Below are 22,820 nucleotides of genomic sequence, written 5' to 3'. Positions count from 1 at the left end.
TGAGCCCGACGATCTAGCCAGCTTTCTATCCACCTTACAGTCCATTCATCCAGCCCATACTTCTTTAACTTGGCGGCAAGAATATTGTGGGAGACCGTATCAAAAGCTTTGCTAAAGTCAAGGAATAACACATCCACTGCTTTCCCCTCATCCACAGAGCCAGTTATCTTATCATAGAAGGCAATTAGGATAGTCAGGCACGACTTCCCCTTCGTGAATCCATGCTGACTGTTCCTGATCACTTTCCTCTCCTCTAAATGTTTCATAATTGATTCCTTGAGGACCTGCTCCATGATTTTTCCAGGGACTGAGGTGAGGCTGACTGGCCTGTAGTTCCCCGGATCCTCCTTCTTCCCTTTTTTAAAGATGGGCACTACATTAGCTTTTTTCCAGTCATCTGGGACCTCACCCGATCGCCATGAGTTTTCAAAAATAATGGCTAATGGCTCTGCAATCTCACCCGCCAACTCCTTTAGCACCCTCGGATGCAGCGCATCCGGCCCCATGGACTTGTGCACGTCCAGTTTTTCTAAATAGTCCAGAACCACTTCTTTCTCCACAGAGGGCTGGCCACCTTCTCCCCATACTGTACTGCCCAGTGCAGCAATCTGGGAGCTGACCTTGTTCGTGAAGACAGAGGCAAAAAAATCATTGAGTACATGAGCTTTTTCCACATCCTCGGTCACTAGGTTGCCTCCCTCATTCAGTAAGGGGCCCACACTTTCCTTGACTTTCTTCTTGTTGCTAACATACCTGAAAAAACCCTTCTTGTTACTCTTAACATCTCTTGCTAACTGCAGCTCCAAGTGTGATTTGGCCTTCCTGATTTCACTCCTGCATGCCTGAGCAATATTTTTATACTCCTCCCTGGTCATTTGTCCAATCTTCCACTTCTTGTAAGCTTCTTCTTTGTGATTAAGATCAGCAAGGATTTCACTGTTTAGCCAAGCTGGTCGCCTGCCATATTTACTATTCTTTCTACACATCGGGATGGTTTGTTCCTGCAACCGCAATAAGGATTCTTTAAAATACAGCCAGCTCTCCTGGACCCCTTTGCCCTTCATGTTATTCTCCCAGGCGATCCTGCCCATCTGTTCCCTGAGGGAGTCAAAGTCTGCTTTTCTGAAGTCCAGGGTCCGTATTCTGCTGCTCTCCTTTCTTCCTTGTGTAAGGATCCTGAACTCGACCATCTCATTGTCACTGCCTCCCAGGTTCCCATCTACTTTTGCTTCCCCTACTAATTCTTCCCTGTTTGTGAGCAGCAGGTCAAGAAAAGCTCTGCACCTAGTTGGTTCCTCCAGCACTTGCACCAGGAAATTGTCCCCTACACGTTCCAAAAACTTCCTGGATTGTCTGTGCACCGCTGTATTGCTCTCCCAGCAGATATCAGGGTGATTAAAGTCTCCCATGAGAACCAGGGCCTGCGATCTAGCAACTTCTGCTAGTTGCCAGAAGAAAGAAGAAAGCCTCGTCCACCTCATCCCCCTGGTCTGGTGGTCTATAGCAGACTCCAACCACGACATCACCCTTGTTGCTCACACTTCTCAACTTTATCCAGAGACTCTCAGGTTTTTCTGCAGTTTCATACCGGAGCTCTGAGCAGTCATACTGCTCTCTTACATACAACGCAACTCCCCCACCTTTTATGCCCTGCCAGTCCTTCCTGAACAGTTTATATCCATCCATGACAGTACTCCAGTCATGTGAGTTATCCCACCAAGTCTCTGTTATTCCAATCACATCATAGTTCCCTGACTGTGGCAGGACTTCCAGTTCTCCCTGCTTGTTTCCCAGGCTTCTTGCATTTGTGTATAGGCACTTAAGATAACTCATCGATCGTCCCTCTTTCTCAGCATGAGCCAGGAGTCCTCCCCTCTTGCGCTCTCCTGCTTGTGCTTCCTCCCAGGATCCCATTTCCCCACTTACCTCAGGGGTTTGGTCTCCTTCCCCTGGTGAACCTAGGGAAGCCCTCCTCACTAGGTAAGCCAGCCTGCTGGCGAAGATGCTCTTCCCTCTCTTCGTTAGGTGGAGCCCGTCTCTGCCTAGCACTCCTCCTTCTTGGAACACCATCCCATGGTCGAAGAATCCAAAGCCTTCTCTTCGACACCACCTGCGTAGCCATTCATTGACTTCCACGATTCGACAGTCTCTACCCCGGTCTTTTCCTTGCACAGGGAGGATGGACGAGAACACCACTTGCGCCTCAAACTCCTTTATCCTTCTTCCCAGAGCCACATAGTCTGCAGTGATCTGCTCAAGGTCATTCTTGGCAGTATCATTGGTGCCCACGTGGAGAAGCAGGAAGGGGTAGCGATCCGAGGGCTTGATGAGTCTCGGCAGTCTCTCTGTCACATCGTGTATCCTAGCTCCTGGCAAGCAGCAGACCTCTTGGTTTTCCCGGTCGGGGCGGCAGATAGATGACTCAGTCCCCCTGAGGAGGGAGTCCCCTACCACCACCATCCTCCTCCTCCTCTTGGGAGTGGTGGTCGTGGAACCCCCATCCCTAGGCCAGTGCATCTTTTGCCTTCCAGTCGGTGGAGTCTCCTTCTGCTCCCTTCCCTCAGATGGGTCATCTAGTCCACTCTCCGCATTAGTATCTGTAGAGAGAACATGGAAACAATTGCTCAACTGTATCTCCATTGCTGGTGCATGGACGCTCCTCTTTCTCCTTCTGAAGAAAAGTTGGACTAAGGGATGCTGGGCAACATGGTTGGTGATGGAACCATGAGCTGGCTGACCTCAGTCAAAGCAGGGACCAAAACACAATCCCAAAGGTGTCCTCTGAGTGTTTGAGAGAGTGGCAAGCAATGCAGGATGAGAAGGATCAACCTGGATGGCTCATATAGCACCATTCCTGATGGGCAAAGCTCAGGCCACTTACTGAGCAATAAGCAAAGAGCAGGTGATCTCCTATCTGGCAGTGAAGGCAGCCATTCTGGATTGAGAGGGACTGACTCTAGAGGCCTAGAAATACTGGTTTCAGGTAGAACCATTTTCGTGACGGGCACAGCCACGAGTGGTGGCTCAGAAATTACAGGATCTCATGCCTCCGTGGCTCTGCCCCAAGGCCAGCTGGAGAGAGAGAGAGAGAGAGAGAGAGAATCATGGACCAAATTGTCCTGGATCAGTTCCTAAAGATTGTCCCCTTGGAAGCCAACAGCTGGGTGAGATGCTTTCAGCTGGCCCGGGGAGCGGGGGAGAGAGAAGGGAGAAGCTGTTGAATGGGCAGAGGCCTTCTTTGAGGCCAAGGGACACGAGTAGCCAGGGCAGGATGGTAAACTGAGGGGAAGCCAAAGGTGGTGACCCAGGGAAGCTCTCAAAGAGAAAATTCTCAAATGAACAAAAATGGGGTAATATACAAGAGCTACAGGGGGCCGGGGTAGTTCCACAGTCTAGTAGAAGCCCTCAAGGTGGTGGCTGAGGGGGACCCTTTGTATACTTCAGGTGTGACCAGCCTGGGCATATTAGACAAGAATGGTGTGTGATTTTCTAGGTTGTTAGACTATAAAAGCACCATGAGCTGAAGAGCTGAAAAGCACTATATCACCAAAAGCTCCCCTGAGTCAGAGCAGGTGGGCCCAGGTGATCCTGTTGAAGGGGGAAGTGCTACACCTGGGGCTATAAAGGCCTGTTACAGGGCAGGAAGAGGAGGAGTGATTGGGACACACTGTGCCTGGGGGGAAGCCGTCACTTGAGGCTTCATTACCCCTGCTTCTAGGCCTGAGCCTGTGAGGTGTTGAGCACTCTCAAATTACATTGAAATCCACCACTTTTCAGCTCCTTCTCTCTCTGTTTTTTCAGATAATACCATTGCTTTACTTAGTAAGAACTATATTAATATTAGCTGAAAGGCACACCTCCTGGTAAATAAGCTTGAATAGCTCACTGGTAAAGCGAGTTGGAAAAAACAGTGAAAATGTTATAATTAAAATCTCAATTATTTTTTAATAGTATTTTCTGTTTCAGTACAGTGCCTAGCACAATGTGGCCCTGACCTCAGTTGAGGCCTTTAGTCACTCCTAATATTTATTTTATTACAAGAACAGCTAAACAGCAGCTAACGTTTGCAGCAGATAATTAGGTTGACAAGCTGATGCAGGGCTGATGGTGTAAAACTAGAATTGGAAGGAATAATATGGCTCCCCTAATATCTTTTATTGGCAAGGTCTGGAACCAACACTTCCAGTAGTGTTTCAGGACAATGTGACCATTACATATGTTAGCACACTATACAATATAATGTAAAACTGCTGGTCACAGCACCTTGCGTTAGTGACACTAACACTCCCAGTGCTCCTGTCAACTTCTGTGGCTGCACCAAGAATGATAGTTCACCAGGGCATTGTAAAGAGCTTTTTGTTTGTTGCAGAGAGTGGATTCTCAATTCACACAATGCTAGCCAAAGCTGCTACTGCTATCTCTGAAGAGCAGCACTCCAGTGCTGATTATACAGCTTCCCAAGGGCTAGCCATTCTAATTTTATTAGATGACTCCATTATGGCCTACTCAATGGAACAAGAGTTCTTAATTATGTAGGAGAAGAGTGTTCCTGAGGACATAATCATGCCTAGCCATAGGGAGCCTTCTTGTATTATCTCTCCTGGCCCCACTGGGAATACAAAGGTAGTGCTTGTAAATGTGAGGGTAAAGGCAGAATGCCATGAACATTCATTATATGTGAACATTTACCTTGCCGTTTGCAAAGGCAAAAGAAAAACAAAACAAAATATTTTGTTTATAGCCTTTTTGAATTCCACAGAAAGTTGTTCCTTGTTAGACAATCCTTACCTTGCAGTCACTTCACTAGCAAACACAGCCATTCACCTAACTGAGTGCACCAATATCATCTATTGTGCTGTTTAACACTTACTTGGAGAATGACCCAATGCCCATGTGTGGCAGCCTCCTCTAGTGCCTCTTCTGCCACCATCTCTTGACCTTGTCCTAAAGAGATATTATGGAATTTTCCAGAGTCGATAGTAAACCCAAGTTTTTTGCCTATAAGGGAAGTGACGAGGGTAGGAATCGAACAGAGCAGAAAGGGGAAAAAATGATAACATCTCATTAATTTCACTATCACTGGTGCAATATATATTAGTTCTTCTGAAGCACTTCACTAAACCCTTACAATTTCAACAAGCAAAATTGCGAGCTCTCAACAGCAGCCTTATTGCTGGTATTAGAAAAAGCCTGCAGAAATCTGTTCCCTTGGTTTTAAGATAATGAACCTTTTGACATTTTGATAGATGTTAGGCATTGTTACTGAGCTTTAGAAACTCTTACAGGGGGTACAAAGCAATTCCCTTATAAAAAAGGAGCAACATGTGGTAGATATCACATCAGTTTTTTAACTGATTGGTTCAGTGGGTAAATGCACAAGCCTCTCACCTTGTGAGGCCTGAGTTTAAATTGAGCACAGTCAGGTCACAGCTGTATTAACCTGGTATTCTCAGTGGAGTCTGTGGGGAATAGTAATCCTAAGTATAAAGCGACAGTGCTTTACACAATTGAATATAGTTTGTATAATGACCATTATTTAGTCACAGGGGGCACAAGATTACATGAGCATGGAGAAAATTGCCCTCTGGCCCTCATCTAGTCAAAAGGAAGAAAACAGTACAAAAGAAACTTGCATTATGCCAAGCAGAGGAATGTTCAGTCTAAAAATTTCTTCATACTATAGTGCTAATAGCCTTGCACTTTTCATCCCCTCCATTTACCACAAATAGATGGGGGGTGGGGAAACTTTACAACTTAACTCTTTTGTTAAAAATAAACCCAGTCCAACTTTGTCATATAATTTCTATTCTTTTATGAGGACATGTTGTTTTGGTTTTGTTTAAGATTTTAAAATTTAGGACCCAATCCTGCTCCCTTTAAACCAAAGCCCAAAGTCCCATTGTCTTCAATGCCCAGCAGGATTGGGCCTATAGATATTTACTCTGCTTCTCCTGTGCAAGCACAACTCCTATTGAAAACATGCTCACCAAGTGTCTCCAAATCTTTAAGAGGGTCTACTCCAGGGGAGAGGATGAAAAACACTGGAGTGGCTGGACTGCTCTCTTCATATGATTTTGCTAAGTCCATCCTGGTGCTCTCCACGTACTTGGAACCTAGTTTTTCCTCCACAAAGTTTCTATATAAATATAAAGTATAAACTGAAGACACCAAGAATATCCACAATTACAGACTTGGGACCTGCATTCTTCTCAGACTACATAACCTGCTGCTCCTAGGCTAGCAGCAGTTTTCTTTATTGAACGTATCAGGGAAGCAAGCTAAGGGAGGGAAGGGCAGCCAGGTGGTACCGAAAAATCTGGCATATGTCTGTTCAGGAAAGGGGACAATGACAATGTGATAGAAAGGACCGCTAGGCACAGCAAGTAATCAGTAAGGGAATGCTTCTTCCTAGGAAGGGGTGAGCACGGGTTGCATATAGGGGTGCTGGAACAATTTGTATAGTGGGGGTGCTGAAAGCCACTGAACAAAACTTCAAACCCAGTATATGATGGAAACCACTTCAAGCCAGGGGGTGCTGCCACAGCCGCAGCACCCCTAGTTCCAGCACCTATGGTAGCATAGCTGGTAGGGTTTGGGCAGTTGGGCGAAAGGTACTATTCTTTGGGAGGCAAGGGATTTAAAAAAACCTCAGAGGGTTTGGATAAGTATACAAGGCTGAAATTTTTTGAGGATCACAGATTTTTAAAGAAGAGTGAGATGGAGAATTACCATCCCATGAATCTATCTGCTATCCCTAGAAAAAGAATGAATATTAAGAGAGAAATATGACTAAAAGGTGGGCAGTCAGGAGCATAGATTTTTAAAAAGAATTATAAATGAGGCCCTCCTTGTGGCTCAGAGCACATGTATAGAATCGAATAAAATCACCAATCTATAAATAAGTAAGCCAATTCCCTATAAACAGTCAATCACCCCCATCTGATCCCACCACCTTCTCACAAATACCTGAAAAAGAATAGATAGGCCTTGTACTATTGCCACAAAGGCCAATAATCAATCTCAGGCTCTGACTGACCAGATAGCTTGTAAATTAGATTCCCATAATTGAAAAGTTCAGCACAGCGGGCTACACATCCAATAAGCCATCTTCACGTGTGGTTCCATGGATACACACAATGTCAAAGACCGTACCTAAGAGCATAGGTCATTCTATCTGGGCGCAGTGCCCTCAAGATGATAAGTTTCTGAAGAGAGCTTTTGTTTTTCCATTCCTGTGGGAACTTTTCCTTTTCTGGGCATTCTGAGTCCACCCATTTCTTCCATCTTTTAGGAGACCCTTCGATATCTCTGTCTAACCCTCGGAACTCATCCATTAGAGCAATGGCCTGGAACACACCAAACGGGTGATATGCCCATGACGTATAATTGGGGTGATAATGAAATACAGTTTACTAATAATATTTACTAGTAATATTATTTGACACCTATGACCTAATTTAAAGCACAATTTATACTTACAGCCTATATGAATAAATGTTTTTTTGTAAAAGATTACTCCATTTCATCTCTCCATTCAATCTGTTTACAGTTAAATACCCAGCTACCACACACTGTAACACATAAGATTAGTTTTTTTCTGAGAGTAAGAAGCTGTGTGAAGATTAGAATTACATTCCTGGAGGAATGCAGAGATTATAGAAAATCAGCATTTCCACATGAAATAAATATATGATTTTATCATCTCAGGGAAAAAAAATTAAAATGCAAGGACAACTTATGCAACAGCACTGCAAGTTTTAAAATTTACTATGGAATATATGACTTTATCTGACATTATCTAGCTCTAGGAGGTCTCCAGAAACAACATGAAATAAAATTTAAAACTGAAAAGCAATTCTCCAAACATACCCTAATGGCACTCCATGACTGAGGAGTTAAAAAGTCAACAGGGCTCTTGTGAGTGTGTTCGACTGTGAATCGAAGCAGGAAATCCAATTCAAGGAGTTCTATCTCTTTACTTCTCAGCAGAATCTTGACAGCATACAAAATTGAAAAAGGTCATCAGGTTTACCTGGCAGTCACTTGTGACTTAAAACATTTACCACTTTATTGAATAGGCAGCATAAAGCACTGAAAATTCTGGTGACAATCTTCCGTAGCTCCAATAGAAGAATTTAGCTTTAGCCAATTATTTTAAAGTAATGACTAGAAATATATTATAAAAGAAGAAATGGAGTGAGATCAATTCCTAGACCTTCATTATTCACAAAGCTAATAGATTAAATTTTCAAACTTAGCACTACATTTGTAGTACACGCTGCAGAACTTGCCTCAGACTGTTAAACAGACACCAAAAAACCCCACCAACAACCTCTGTACTAAATAATTTTGAAGAAGTTAAAATTGTCATGCTCTATGCTAGCAGGAGCACCCAAGTCCTTTAAAAATCGCTAGATTACAATAATAGCTATGATTTATGATTCTTTAGCTAGAGTAAAAAGAGTTGCTATATGAAAAAAACAACTTTAAAACCATAGTCCTTAAAGATCAGAGTTATTCTGGGCTTCGATTGTACAAGATTTTTTTTTTTTAATAGCACTACTCAAGTGGATAAGGAAACCTGAGTTTCATACAACTCCCTACATTTGTCCTCCACCCCCTTTAAACACATACTGAGGGACAGGAAGTTCACACTTGTCAGCATCATTGTTTCAGGCGCTCTTCAGACTCAGGGAGACCACAATGACTCACATTTGGAATGTTTTTTTGCAATGAGAAGGGGTGGCAACTTTTTTTTTTTTTAAATGAAAGCATAAGAATCTGCAGAAGTTAAACACGTCAGGAATACCACAAAACTATATGAGGGGAGACAAATCTAGCCCATAGATTGAATGTACAGTAAAAATCTTCAATTCAAATGTGTCTTTTTAACTAAATGCCTACCACCACTATCTGTGTTGTCTCTCCTCCCCTTGCAGACTGTGAAGAATGGGAATTAAAGCGTATGCTCAAATAAATTTGTTAGTCTCTAAGGTGCCATAAGGACTCCTCGCTGTTTTTGCTGATACAGACTAACACAGCTACCACTCTGAAACCGATCTCTATCCTGAGAGTTAATTCCAGCTGGAGTTCTCCCCAGCTACCCAGGAATCCAGCAATGACTAATTAAATTTCTTAGTGCTCAGATGGACAATACAGTGAATCCACTGTTGGAAGACTACCTCCTATCACCTCTGGAGAAATGCATCAGAAATATGACCAGGTTCAGGAGACCTTCTCAAAATCTCAGGTCTTCAGGCAGGAACTCTTGAACAAAGGAACTTTGAAATGGATAAAAGACAGCCTGTGACCCAAGAGTCACACATGCATGCTGACTGGGGGACCAGATTGTCAGAAAGGCAAGCGATGTAGGGGGTGTAATCTGTCTCACCCAGCCCCAAGATCAGGGGCTGATGGGTCAAGTAGTACCTACTTATTATTTACTTGTATCCTACCTGGCCTGAATCTTTATATATAATCTCAGCCCAAAAATCAAAAGATATTTTTATTACTTGGAGAATCTCTGCTATAAGTGCCAAACTCTACACAACTGTACCTAGGGAACTGCAAGCAGCACTTCCATAATTTTCATCCCTACAATGTATGCAGAGGAGTATAACAACATTTTTAAATGCTCAAAGAAAATAAAGACGTACATAAAATACCTGTGGAAGTTAATAATATTATTTATATTGCAGTAGCATTCACAGTATGTTAGGTGCTGTACAACCACAGGAAGATATGATGTATCCTCCGACACTGATATTTTCTTGTAAATAAGAAATAGGTCAAATAAACCACACTCCCCACCACTACCGCCTGAAATTTTTCCCCCCTCACCTGAAAAGTTGTCTGGGCTAGGAAGGTGAGTTTATCCTTTTCAAAAAGTCCCTGACTGGTGTAAAGGAAGGCAGAGTATGTAATAGCTTCTATCAGGTTGATGATGTGCCCCTGCAGATCCTCTGATGCTTCAGCCCGATCAATTGCTTTATGAAAGACTGTGTTGAAGGCCTAATGAGATATAGGATCACATTGTTTTTAAAACAAAAAATTGTTTGTTTGTTTTAAGAGCAATTTAATAGATCTCCAATGTAAGGCTTTTCGAAGTAAGTGCCTGAGCAGTACAAAATGGAGACACTGTACAAGATCATCCCCCTCCCCCCGAAAGAGTAGGCTTGGAGAAAGTTTTCTCCAAGGGGGGAGAAGGGGTTGGGGATCACAAATAACAACAGTTTTCAGTCTACTCATTTAACTCAGGAGCAAATAACATATGTTGACTGACTCCACCAATTTTTCCCACCCACTGGACATCCTAAAACCGACACATTCCCTCAAAGTGAAAAGGCTGGTGGTTTCAAGGAAGGAGACTTTCCGTCCTCAGCCAGTCACTTTTAGTATATTTATTGTAATACATTGTTTAGTGAATGCTTCAAATCTCTCTATTCACTTGGCCTTGCAGGAAGATTTAACAAAAATAAGATAAGCATTACTCACATAATCAGAATGAAAACATCTGACAAAAGAGAGATTATTGGGAAGTTCAATATTGTGAGGAATTGGTGGGAAAATGTACAACCCTCACTCTCACACACAAGCACCCCTTACGTAGCAAATATTAATAGCTGATACAAATATAAACGGTTGCTAATTGCTGTAATCAACCCCCCATGCTTGGTCTTTTGTATCACACCAGAAATAAAGCTTTACCTTCAGTGAGAACTGATAGATGGGGTTAATTTTGCCCAGGTCATTAACAACAAAGTAAAGAAGAGACGCTCTCAAAGCTGCTGGTCTGTAATGCTCTCGGGCCTCGTTAATTTTAACTTCATTTTCTTTTGCTTCAGCTACCTGTAGGATGATAGTTACCTAGTTCATTTTTAAATCTATCATAACTATCACACTGATCTGAATAATTAAGGGCTGATCTAAAGTGAAAAGTTACATTGGCACAGCTACGTCTCTCAGGAGTGTGAAAAATCCATACCCCTAAGAGACATAGTTAAGCCGACCTAACCCCTGGTGTAGACAGTGCTAAGTCAACAGAAGAATTCTTCCATCAATCTAGTTATCACCTCTTGGGGAGGTGGATTACCACCCCCCATTCCCCATCACTGTAGTGTTTACACTGAAGTGCTACAGCTGTGCAGCTGTAGCATTTTAAGTGCAGACATAGCCTAAGTCACACATATGTAACTGACAAATTCTTAACATTGCAAAGTGAGAAACGCAACATGGATACAGCTGACATATCTGAAACAAAAACTGTTTGGCACAGGTAGAATTAAATTGGTCACCCCACTCCAGGCTTGCTGGCTAGAAATCAGAGTTGATTTGATCTTCTTTACTATACATTACTATAATTTTAAAACAGCAGTTTAAGAGAAGTTATTATGTCAGTGGTTTGAGTTTTATATTTGTTTTCTTGATGCAGAAAGGTTGGTTGCATGACAACACTATAAACTTACCTTTATTTTATTAAGGAACTTATTAATCAAGCCCATCATCATGCTAGAAGTCTAAGTACTAAGGTGGGTGAACTTGAGTGCCTGGTATTAAATGAGGATATTGATATAATATGCAACACAGAAACTTGGTGGCTTGATGATAATCAATAGGATATGGTAATACCAGGGTACAAAATACATAGGAATGAAGAGTGGCATTATATGTGACAGAAAGAATAGAGTCAAATAAATCTTAAATGAATCAAATTGTACCACAGAATCTCTATGGATAGAAATTACATGCTTGAATAACAGGAATACAGCAGTAGGAAAATACTACCAACCACCTGACCAGGACAGTGATGGTGATTATGAAATGCTCTGGGAGACTGAGTTTTCTATTTTTATTGCATCTCTAATAATAATGGGGGATTTCAACTATTCCCATAATGAATGGGTACATGTCACCTCAGGACTGGAAGCAGAGATAAAGTTTCTTGACACCGTAAGTGACTGCTTCTTGGGGCAGCTAATCCTGAAACTCACAAGGGGAGAGGCAATTTTTGATTTAGTCCTAAATGCAGCACAGGATCTGGTCCCAGAGATGAATATAGCTAAACTGCCTGGTAATAGCAACCACAGCGAGGTGGCAAAATTTGCAGATAATGCAAAATTACTCAAGATAATTAAGTCCCAAGCAGACTGTGAAGATTTGCAAAGGGATTTCACAAAACTGGGTGACTGGGCAACAAAATGACCAATGTAATTCAGCATTGATAAGTGCAAAGTAATGCACATTGGAAAACATAATCCCAACTATACATATAAAATGATGGGATCTAAATTAGCTGTTACCATTCAAAAAAGAGATCTTGGAATTATTGTTTATAGTTCTCTGAAAACATCTGCTCAATATACAACAGCAGTCTAAAAAGCTAACTGAATGTTAGGAACCATTAGGAAAGGAATAGATGATAAGACAGAAAATATCATAATGCCACTATATAAATCCAAGGTACACCTTCACTTTGCATACTACATACAGTTCTGGTCACCCCATCTAAAAAAAAATATATATTAGAATCGGAAAAGGTCCAGGGAAGGGCAACAAAAATTATTAAAGGTATGGAACAGCTTCCATATGAGGAGAGACTAAAAAGACTGGGACTTTTTAGCTTGGAAAAGAGATGACTAATTGGGGATATGACAGAGGTCTATAAAATTGTGAATGGTGTAGAGAAAGAGAATAAGGAAGTGTTATTTACTTCTTCACATTGCACAAGAACCAGTGGTCACCCAATGAAATTAATGGGCAGCAAGTTTAAAACAAACAAAAGGAAGTACACAACGCACAACCTGTGGAACTCATTGCGAAGGGATGTTGTGAAGGCCAAAACTATAGCAGGGTTCAAAAAAAAATTAGATAAATTCATGGAGGCTAGGTCCATCAATGGCGATTAGCCAAGATGGTCAGGGATGCAACCCCATGCTCTGGGTGTCCATAGCCTCTGATTGTCAGAAGCTGGGAGTGGGCGACAGGGGATGGATCACTTGACGATTGCCTGTTCTGTTCATTCCCTCTGAAACACCTGGCAGTGGCCACTGTTGGAAGACAGGATACTGGATTAGATAGACCATTAGTCTGACCTAGTATGGCCGTTCTTATCATCTCTAGCTAGTCTGTTAATTAGTCTTAGAGGAGGCAAATAGTGAGAAAAATTACTTGAAAGCAGGTTTCTTAGATTTTGAAATGATTTTGGATTCAGCCACATTCACATCCCTTTGCATTTCCATGAGCTTGCATACACAGAGACCTGCCATTCACTTAAATGTTAGGGAATGGCAGTTCTTTTTGAGAGTACTCATATTCATTTTTGACAAATATGTTTAATCACAATTCACGCCACTAGTGCTCATCCGGTTTATGAAGTTTCAGGCATGCAACCAGAAAGCAAAAATTATACCATGTGATTTATCTGACCAGTCGCATGCCACTAATATAGTCGTTGCATATAAAGCGTTTACCAAACAACTAAGCATGACAGCAACATTAAAACAAAGCAAAGTCTACTTGTGGATAATTCTAAACCCCCTTCATTTTAAAATATGAAATTAATAATTTGAATTTTACAGGTAACTTTTAAAACTAATAAAAGAACAGAAATTGTTACTGCCTTGTGCTCTATTTCTGCCGCTGTCGACTTCGTTGATTCAAGTTTCTCTACCAGTTCTGTGTCACCCAAGAAACTACCCTCAGCAGCTGACAGACGAAGCAAAAGATCATCCTCCAGGTGCTTCAGCTCAATCTTGAAATCATTCTGTTGCTTGGTCAGGAGAGACTAACAAAGGGAATGAAAAATTTAGACTTAAACAGCAACAGCAAAGGATGACCATTTGTTTTGCAGAATCTATGGCCTTTATTCTCCATTCTGTCACATCACTCTATTTCAGTTTTGTTTCTGAAAAAGAGATGGTATCTTCTATTCTAATGACAAAGTATGTTACAATTATAGCAGTCAGGAGAAAAGCATGGTCAAACATGAAAGCATGACACCAAGAACCTGGCTTGATTCTTGATTCTGCTCTAACCACCCTGTTCTGCTCAGGGTTGCACGAAGTGAGCAGGATCTGGTCATAACTGGCAAGTGGAGAATTCCCCGGCAGAGGAAATTCCCCTGTAAAGCTGATGGAGCCAACTCCTGCATTAGCCACTTCCCCCTCACCTCAGCATGCAGGCTAGGACAGAGAAAGCATGGCAGAGGTCTGCTATGGTACCTTGATCATCCATTGGTTTATGATCTTTAGGAGGAACACCCAATCAGCATATGGTCCCTTACTGGGGGGCACTCCACTGGACTATGAGGCTGGCAGAAAATGACTCAGATGATCAGGGAAGCATAACTGCATCCCAGACAGCTGTCCCCACAACTCTGCCCCAAGCAGAACTCAGATGCAAGGGAGAATCTGGCTCAGAAGTTTTCAGACTATGTTCCCAGCTCTGTTCCTTGAAAAGTAATTTAACAACTGTACCACAGTTTACTCTTCTATAAATGGGTAAAATAATCTCAACTTCCTACTGGTGTTGTGAAGCTTGACTCATTTGAGTCTGCAAAGTGTTTCAAGATCTTTGGAAGAAATGTGCTATAGCAATATGAAGTACTTTTATTATTAATTTTTCACCTATATATTTTTAATCTTTCATTTAGCATCCAGTAATCATACGACAAATCTAATCAAGACCCCTTTTCAACCATTTATACAAATATTTCTGTTCATAAATACTGTAAAATGTGTTATTATTGCCATAAATACATTTTTGCATTGCACAAATAGCAAGAATAGATTCTTAGTACAATTAACCCAATGCCCTAGAGCCTACTAGTGCAGTCATATCCTCTTACAGGTTGGCATGAAATTTAGTTTGTGCTTATTGGCTCAAGACCATTGACTTACAAAATACACTGAACGGGGTTAATCCATTTCACCATTCACAGACATGGTGAAAATGGAAGAGCAGAAAGAAAAATAGGAATAAGATCATGATATATAAATTCTAGCATTACTTTATGTTAGAACCAAACTCCAAGACTTGCAGAGTTGAGAACTCAGTGGGACTCCAGGAAGTGCTTCACGCACCTCTCGGTATCTACTTGATATACAAGTTATTGACAATCACTGCTCAGTAGATTCAACTGGGTATATTAATGATGGCCTTAGACCCTGAGGAACAGCAACTGACTGGTCAAAAGGTGGTCTCACCTTAAGTTTTTCTAAGTCAGGTCTTTCAACACCAACAACCTCAGCCAACAGCTGGTCTTCTAACCCATCCCTTGTGACAGTGAAATTAATAAGGGTGGTCTGAGCCTGTAATTCTGGCTGATAGTGAGGGTTAGCCAGCTTCGTGTGAAGGATCAGACGGAAATTCTTGTTGAACTCACATTCTTTGTCTTCAATCTTGATATACCTGACAATAGTTAACATGCAAAGTGATTGGAACAGTACTGAATAAAGCAATTCACAAATATCCTACATTACATAAGACCAGTACTGTACAAATTTAATGCCACCGAAAACAGACACAAACCAAATGCTCAGTACTTGCAGTTTGAGACACAACATGAGGATGATAAAATTCACCTAAAGCAAATGAAGTTTAGACTCACCCACCATTTCATCCTTTTCATTTCCATAGGTTCACTTGCTCATATAGCAGCATACGCTTGTGGCTTATTGGCAATGAAACAGGTTGCAGTATAGAAGAGTTCACAGTTCAGAAGCAACCTTGTGCCCTTGCTCCTTACCATGAACTTGGACAAAGCTCTCAAATAATTCTTACATGAACTGTGTGTGTTCTTACAATTGTTTTCTTTAGCATCTTTTAAATATTTCAGCTATAAAGGCTAACACAAAGAAACAAACAGAAATACATGGTTATGATAAACTAACAAATGACAGGAAAAGACAAAGGGCCGTCGACTGATGAACAAAAGAGGATTTTTATAGGTGGCCGACAAAATGTTTTGTTTAAAACAAATTAATTACTAGGTCACATGCTGCACAGAGTGAGTGATTCTAAACTTATCTTTTATGCAACTTAAGATCCCTTAAGTAAGGCATTGCTTGCTGGCTCTGCCCTTACTATGATGTCCCAGCATGCACTATGCTGTGTTGCTACTGTTACCAGGAGACCTTACTAAAGCATCAAGATGAGACATGGAGATAAGATAACATTGACCTAGCCCTCTTATTTTATGGCATAGTTTTGAAAAACAAAAATTAATGTTCTGTAGTCTTTGGTCTCTTATTATTTTAACTCTTTTCCATAGCACCATGAAGTGGAAAAATACAAATGAGATTGAACAACAGGAAGGTGGTATCCTGCACACCGCAGCAATTAGCTCAGTCAAACTGCCGTTGAGCTTACAACATTAGAGAATCAGAGGAAAAAAGGCCTCTGAATAATGGCAGATGGTGAACCTGGTTGGCCTGCAAAAAGCATATTAACTCTAGCCAAACTTTTGAAACCTGGCAGCATGAAGTTAGGTTCCTAAATTCTTATTTAGGCACCTGTATATAAATAGCCTGGATTTTAAAAGAAAATTAACCAAATCCTATATAAAACCGCAATAAAAAGGATCCAGCATCCAGGGTGGGATTTAATACCTAAGGATAAAATTCACTTCTCAGGTCAGCAAGGCAGATTTCAACTCTGATACCATGTTCTTGCAACACATTGGGAGGAAGGCAGGGGGGATAGCTCAGTGGTTTGAGTATTGGCCTACTAAAACCAGGGTTGTGAGTTCAATCTTTGAGGGGGCCATTTAGGGAACTGGGGTAAAAATCTGTCTGGGGATTGGTCCTGCTTTGAGCAAGGGGTTGGACTAGATGACCTCCTGAGGTCCCTTCCAACCCTATGATTCTATGATATATGTTAGGCTCCTAATGTGGAATTCTAAACTGATACCAAGAGCAAAACATCAGACCTGAGCACAACTAAGAGGGTAATTTTGACCTCAGCGCAACATACTTATACACGGGCATACGGGTGTTGGAATCAGGTCTCTGACAGAGGAGTACATCAGTTAGCTTTGTCAGTGAGGAAAACTATCAAGGGAACAATACTACCTTACAGAAATGAAAGGAAGTCTGGCTGTTAAATGAGCCCTGGACTCTTGTATAGAAGTATTATTTTATGAGTTCTCAATTCACAGAAGTAATAAATTATCAATTTGTGTGGTTATCGTCTATGAAAGGCAAAAACTACATAATGACTCAGTAGGTTTTATAACTGCAGCTATGCTCACTTTTTTGTTAGTCGCAGATTTGGGAAAAATAAATGTTTTGTTATTGCGCTTTCATGGTTCAAAGAATATGAGCAACAATGATGTTAACCAGAGGGGCGGGAAAACACCCAACAGAATCATTTCATTGTTTCCATGAATTGTATCTATCTAGAAATTAATTCTGGAGTATGAAATAATATAATGTGTGTAAGTGCTACGAGTAGAATTCTGAATGGAGAGGTAGTACAAGAGTTGGCTCTACAGGAATTACTACAAAGGATTACTTTTGGTAATTCCTTCACTTATAGTCTTTTCATCTCCCATCCTACCAACTGAGACAATCAGAACAGACTGCATTAAGTCTCCCTCTGCCAGGGAACATGGCAGAAGACCTTGCAAACAAGCTTTATATATAAGCTGCGGAACCTCCATTTCCTTCTAGTTAGAGACTTTCAGAGAAAAATGAAACAATGATAGATCACCCCCACTTTTCTAGTAGAAATTACCACAGCCCAAAGGGCTACCTCAAAATAAAGTGAGAGATACATGTCCCAGAGGTTAATCCCAAAGCACCTGTAACACCAAGAAAATAGCGAGGTCTTTGCAACAATGTTTTGTTGTTGGTGGTGTTTTGCTTTGTTTTAAGAATCTTGGAATGTAAGGATGGGAACTAAACTCCTGTCTTCTGATGGGTCTATGAACAATGGATATAGCAGATGAGTAAGCACAAAAGCCAACATTTTCAGAAATAGGAGCTTCAAGTTAGGTGCCTAAATCTATAATTGTGTACCTAAATAAGTGACTTGATTTTCAAAAATACCAAGGAGCTCTCTCTCTCATCAGCTTCAACTTTTCTGCTGCTTGCTACTCAGCAACTTCAGAGAAGCCTTAATCTAAAAAGCAGTTTCAGTCAGTTACATGCATTAGTTTGAGGCACCAGAGGTGGACAAAAGGAATTAATCATTGGGAGAATAGATTTGGAAGAAGGGGAGTTTCCAGGGCCAGCTCAGTATGAGATTGATTAGGTTTGAGAACACAGAGACCACCAAGAGAGCCAACGAAATCATCTCTGTTCTGTCTCTCTCTCTTAGGACCTGACACCCAAAGCAACACCCCATTTTTTCTTCCAATCCCAGGTGAAAGGAATGAATGGCTCCTGCATCAAAGGACCAAGAATAGAGAAAGTTTTGATGACGTACTCAAAGAGAGCCACTTTATGGAAGGCAATCCCCTGCGTTGGAAGATACTCCGAACGATCTGGAGGCTGAAACTTCACATCCTGAGGATTAATTACCATGGCTGAACCAATCTACCAAAGGAACAGCTCTTCCCTTGCAGGTAAGTTGTCTGGGAGAAAAGGCAGGATAACACCCAAGACCCTAGGAGAAGAGACTTGCTGAGGAGGAAGTCTTGAGTGGAGGAATATGGCCTCATTGTATGAAAAAAGGTGAGAATCCCCGATCCATCTCAAAAGTTGAACAACAGCTTTTTTAGTAAATAGTTTGACTACTTAAGATTTATAGTGTTTAAGGCCAGAAGGGACCATTAGATCATCTAGTCTGACCTCCTGTATAATTTCAAGATGGATAGTTCCCGTTAAAGAACTGTGCCTCTAAATGGTATAAAATACATCAGACTCCTACTACTACTGCTTTCAGAGTGCCCCAGACAAGATGAAGAGAGGTGGTAGATAGATTTTTGGACAAGAAAGCAAGAGAAACAATATTTTCCTACTTTGGGGGGGGGGGGGGGAAGGGGACCACCTTTCAATTGACTTATAAAAAGCTTTATTTCAAGCCCTGCTGTTTAAATTAAAAGCTTCTGCCTCACACTTGTGAAGTCCAGCAACTAATGCAGAGAGCAAAGCTGAACTAATCAGATGCAAACTGAAGCTGTTACTTAGCAATCTCAGCAGGCAGACTGTACAAGTTGGTCAAACTAGTTTTGTGGAAAAAAATTCTGCCTGAAAGTTGCACAGCTGGCAAAACATTCAAGGAAATGAAAGCTATTCCTGAATAGAAATTGAGTTAATTGTCGTGCTGTTTCCTAAAGAATACATAACAGTCATGTCTCGCATGCATGGACACAATGTTATCAGACTAATGCTGCAACTATATGCACAATCAAACCTGAAAACATCTCAAGTACAATTTGTACTTCATAATACCCCAATCCTTTTTGTGAAAAGGAGATTACAATCCAGTACATACTCCCTGTTAAGGTGTTTGTTAGGCAGCAAATACATTTGCACGGCCAACATTTTAAAGCATAGGTGCCTAAAGATAGTAAGCCTGGTTTTCAAAGATGCCAATACCCACCATTCCCACTGCAGTCACTCATGTTGTATGAGAAGATTATATCTATGAGGTTCTCTAAAACTGAGAATTTTGACAGCAGTCTTCATTCAGAAACAACACCATAAATTGGTATTATGGTATGTTCATTACAGAGTGACTGTACAGGATTTAAGCTCAAGAATAACCTCAGTTAACTATGGGGGAATATAATTTTATGAAGTTGCTTCACAAATCAGCAAGTTTTTAAATATGTAAGCTAATAAATTTTCTTTGGAAGGACTACAAGTTGATATATCTTCCCAGCTATGCTTTCTGTCGATTGATATCATAAGACATATTTTACTTAAAATTAGGATTGTCTGAAGCTCAGTGGATTTAATTATTTCTAATTATCCAGCTGTTGTCAGTATGTGGCCATTTTATGACAGTGGTATCTACTGTGTGGGTCAGGTTCAACTGTATATCTTTTCAAACACAGAATTAATGTACTATTGATGAAACCATTACTAGAACCAAATTAAAGTCTAGGCTGATGTATTGGTCTGCAGGGAGCTGTCAGACATGAAAGGAGTAATTAGTATTCATTACTTCATACTCTACAACATTCCAATTATTAATGAACTTCAACTGTTGGACTGCACCATATCTATCACAAACATCTTTCTAGTCTTTCTTTATTAGGAGGAAAAAACAAATGCCTGACAAAACTACTAAAAAACAGGATGCTGAAAACTTTGCTTGTTTGCTAGGGGAGGTCTGCATAGTTCCACTGCCGCAGGAGGTAAACATAGCACATCTTCCATGATTCATTGTGTGTAATGTCTGTGAAATGTTAACTGGATGACCTTTTATTCATTCCTGCAAAGAACACTTAAACACACTGATTACTAAATATTAAATTGACTAGTGTTTATATATATTGCTCCATCATGCTATGCGCAAGCCTTTGCTGAGTTACTGTATAATTATATTGCTGCGACCCCTGCCCTTTCCACCTCAACTCCTCCCTACTATTTTATAACCCTCTTTGTTACATCGTGTCTGAAATTAGATAGTAAAACTTTCAGGACCATGGGACTTGATTCTGATCACACCAGTTTTATACCAATGTAACTAGGACTTAATAGAATTACTTGAGATTTACATTGGTGTATGTGCAAGCAGAATCAGTCCTTGTGTTATCTTATTTGTATCGTGAGGTACCTAGCAAACTTTTGTGGACTGAAAAATAGTAACGAATGATCATCATCTAACCAAGAATGCAGTGGGTAGAGATAGTTGGGGAAGAGTAGAGCAGTTGTTTGAGACTCTTTAGTTACTGCCTAAAATGTAATGAAAATGAAACATTTCAAGGGGGTAAGGTGCAGGGCGATGCTGTGTCTTGCATAAAATGGTGTTAGGCCTGAACAAGTGATGCATTCAAGAAGCTGAACTTGTGTACACTCCATAGTTTTTATGTGCAACTTTGACAAATAAGGAGAAAATTTGGGTTACCTGCCAAAAAATGGGTGGTGGTGGTTGTTTTTTTTGGCAAACACAAATAGCAGTATTTTGCCTCCCACTAATTTCCTGGTGTGTGAGTAATCAAATCACTAATAAAACAAGCATATTTCACTTGGCCTCATCTGCTTGAGGGACATATGAAACTATGGTCCCTTCTGCCTGACTCTGGTGGCTATCCAGGAAGACCAAGTATCAGGGGGAAACAAACTTTTGCTATTTGTTTCACTCTCGCAAAATTCAAAACCTTTGAAGAGATTTTTCACAGCCTGTAAAAATGAAAATTTGTATTTGACCAGAGATCACGTTGCCATATTTCAGCTGAAAAGATCAATCAACTGAAAAGATTTACTCCAAATTGATGTAACCAAAATTTCTCTCCAATGTAATTGCAGCAGCTGTTGATGTGCTATAGATTTATTTTAAAATCTTAATACTCATAAAATACTAATTGAAATTATTATGAAAAGTGCTGCAAAGCACTGGAGACTGAAATTTTCCATTCAGCCATAGAACAGGTACAGCATTTTCCCACCAATGTGCCTCATCTCTGGCCATGGAAGGCCCATGTCTAGAGGTACAAGTGTGTATTAATTTCCACTGCCAGGAAGGGGCTATCAATTAGTTCCTGAGTCAAAGCCCATTGAAGTCAGTAGAAAGACTAATTGACTTCAATGGGTTTTAGATCTGGCTGCAACATTTTATTGTAAATAAAATTGCTATAGGACCCCTTCGTGTATCTATTCTGGTTTATTAAATCCTTATAATTTGTGAGTAATCATGAATAAATTTACTTTAAGTGTTGTATATTTAACTATAAAGAATTTAATAAACATTGGAGGCATTTAAAATAGAAAGTACTATTCTAAAAATAAAGCAAATTTTGCTGGGGTTCAAAAAAATTTGTTTACCTTTCCCTAATTTTGCACGTCTCTGCACTTCCAGTTTCTAGCTAAGGCTAGAAAAACAAAGCATGAGAAAACCCACAAGAAAGTCTGGTCATAATATTTCCACACAGGTTTTGAAGATTGGGATGGCATTGGTGGTTTTACATTCTGATGTGCATATGAACTTTTGGGTGCTTATCTAACCACATCCAGATGCCCGATTATTTGATATTTACTCATCACCAGGTTTAAGTCATCACCTTGCTTAAAAAAACAAAACAAAAATGCTGCATAGAAAGTTATGATGAGAAGGTAAGAAAAAGAAAAATATATAGTGACCTTGGCAGCAACTCCCAGGCAAAAATCCTGATTGCTCAAGAATACTTACTTCCCTTTTTTAATTGTGTTTCTTCCAAGTAAGGGATCAAGTACTGGGTCTACCGTTTCAGTCAAGTTTTCAATTAGGATGGTGTCTCCACAGGCCAATGCTCTTTCAATGGTCTTCAAAAGCCTTAACACAAAAACCATATCCTACCTATTAGATGATGTGCTAGTTATGGAGCAATATATTTCTGCTTTAGATTATACAAATGAGAAATATTTGTACAAGAGCTCTATCAAAACCTGCTGTATTGCACTCAAAAAGATATCTTCCAATGGTTAATAATTTTGTGCATTTGAGGCAAAAGTCTTTGCTCCTTATTACTGCTTATGTAGTAACAAACATAAGTTAGGCTTTGTACAAGGACAAGGTCCTACCCTGAAGAACTATTGATGTGAACATTTACATTGAAAATTCACAATGAAATCAAATTCACATGCAGGTGATGTTTGCTCTCAAGTGATTTGTTCTGTGTTTGCACAGTGCCTATTACAATGGGGTTTTGATTCATGACTGGGGCTCCAAGG

The 22,820-nt window shown here is 40.6% G+C and overlaps 1 protein-coding gene across 1 annotated transcript in view; it reads right to left on the bottom strand.

Moving 5' to 3' along the window:
* The window catches only part of DNAH11 (dynein axonemal heavy chain 11), a 294,982-nt gene that overhangs the window by 41,941 nt on the left and 230,221 nt on the right, over nt 1–22,820 (bottom strand). Inside the window, exons 64-72 of the mRNA XM_034759480.1 lie at nt 22,300–22,422; nt 15,204–15,408; nt 13,619–13,783; nt 10,708–10,848; nt 9,841–10,011; nt 7,870–7,992; nt 7,153–7,346; nt 5,988–6,136; nt 4,871–4,998 (exon numbers count right to left, since the gene is read on the bottom strand). Coding sequence (XP_034615371.1) covers nt 4,871–4,998; nt 5,988–6,136; nt 7,153–7,346; nt 7,870–7,992; nt 9,841–10,011; nt 10,708–10,848; nt 13,619–13,783; nt 15,204–15,408; nt 22,300–22,422 — 1,399 coding nt within the window. The remainder of the gene's footprint in view (nt 1–4,870; nt 4,999–5,987; nt 6,137–7,152; nt 7,347–7,869; nt 7,993–9,840; nt 10,012–10,707; nt 10,849–13,618; nt 13,784–15,203; nt 15,409–22,299; nt 22,423–22,820) is intronic.

This window comes from Trachemys scripta, chromosome 2 (assembly GCF_013100865.1).
Source record: "Trachemys scripta elegans isolate TJP31775 chromosome 2, CAS_Tse_1.0, whole genome shotgun sequence".
NCBI lineage: Eukaryota > Metazoa > Chordata > Testudines > Emydidae > Trachemys > Trachemys scripta.
The sequence above is the reverse complement of the archived record's forward strand: the minus strand, read 5'-3'. Positions and strand labels throughout refer to the sequence as shown.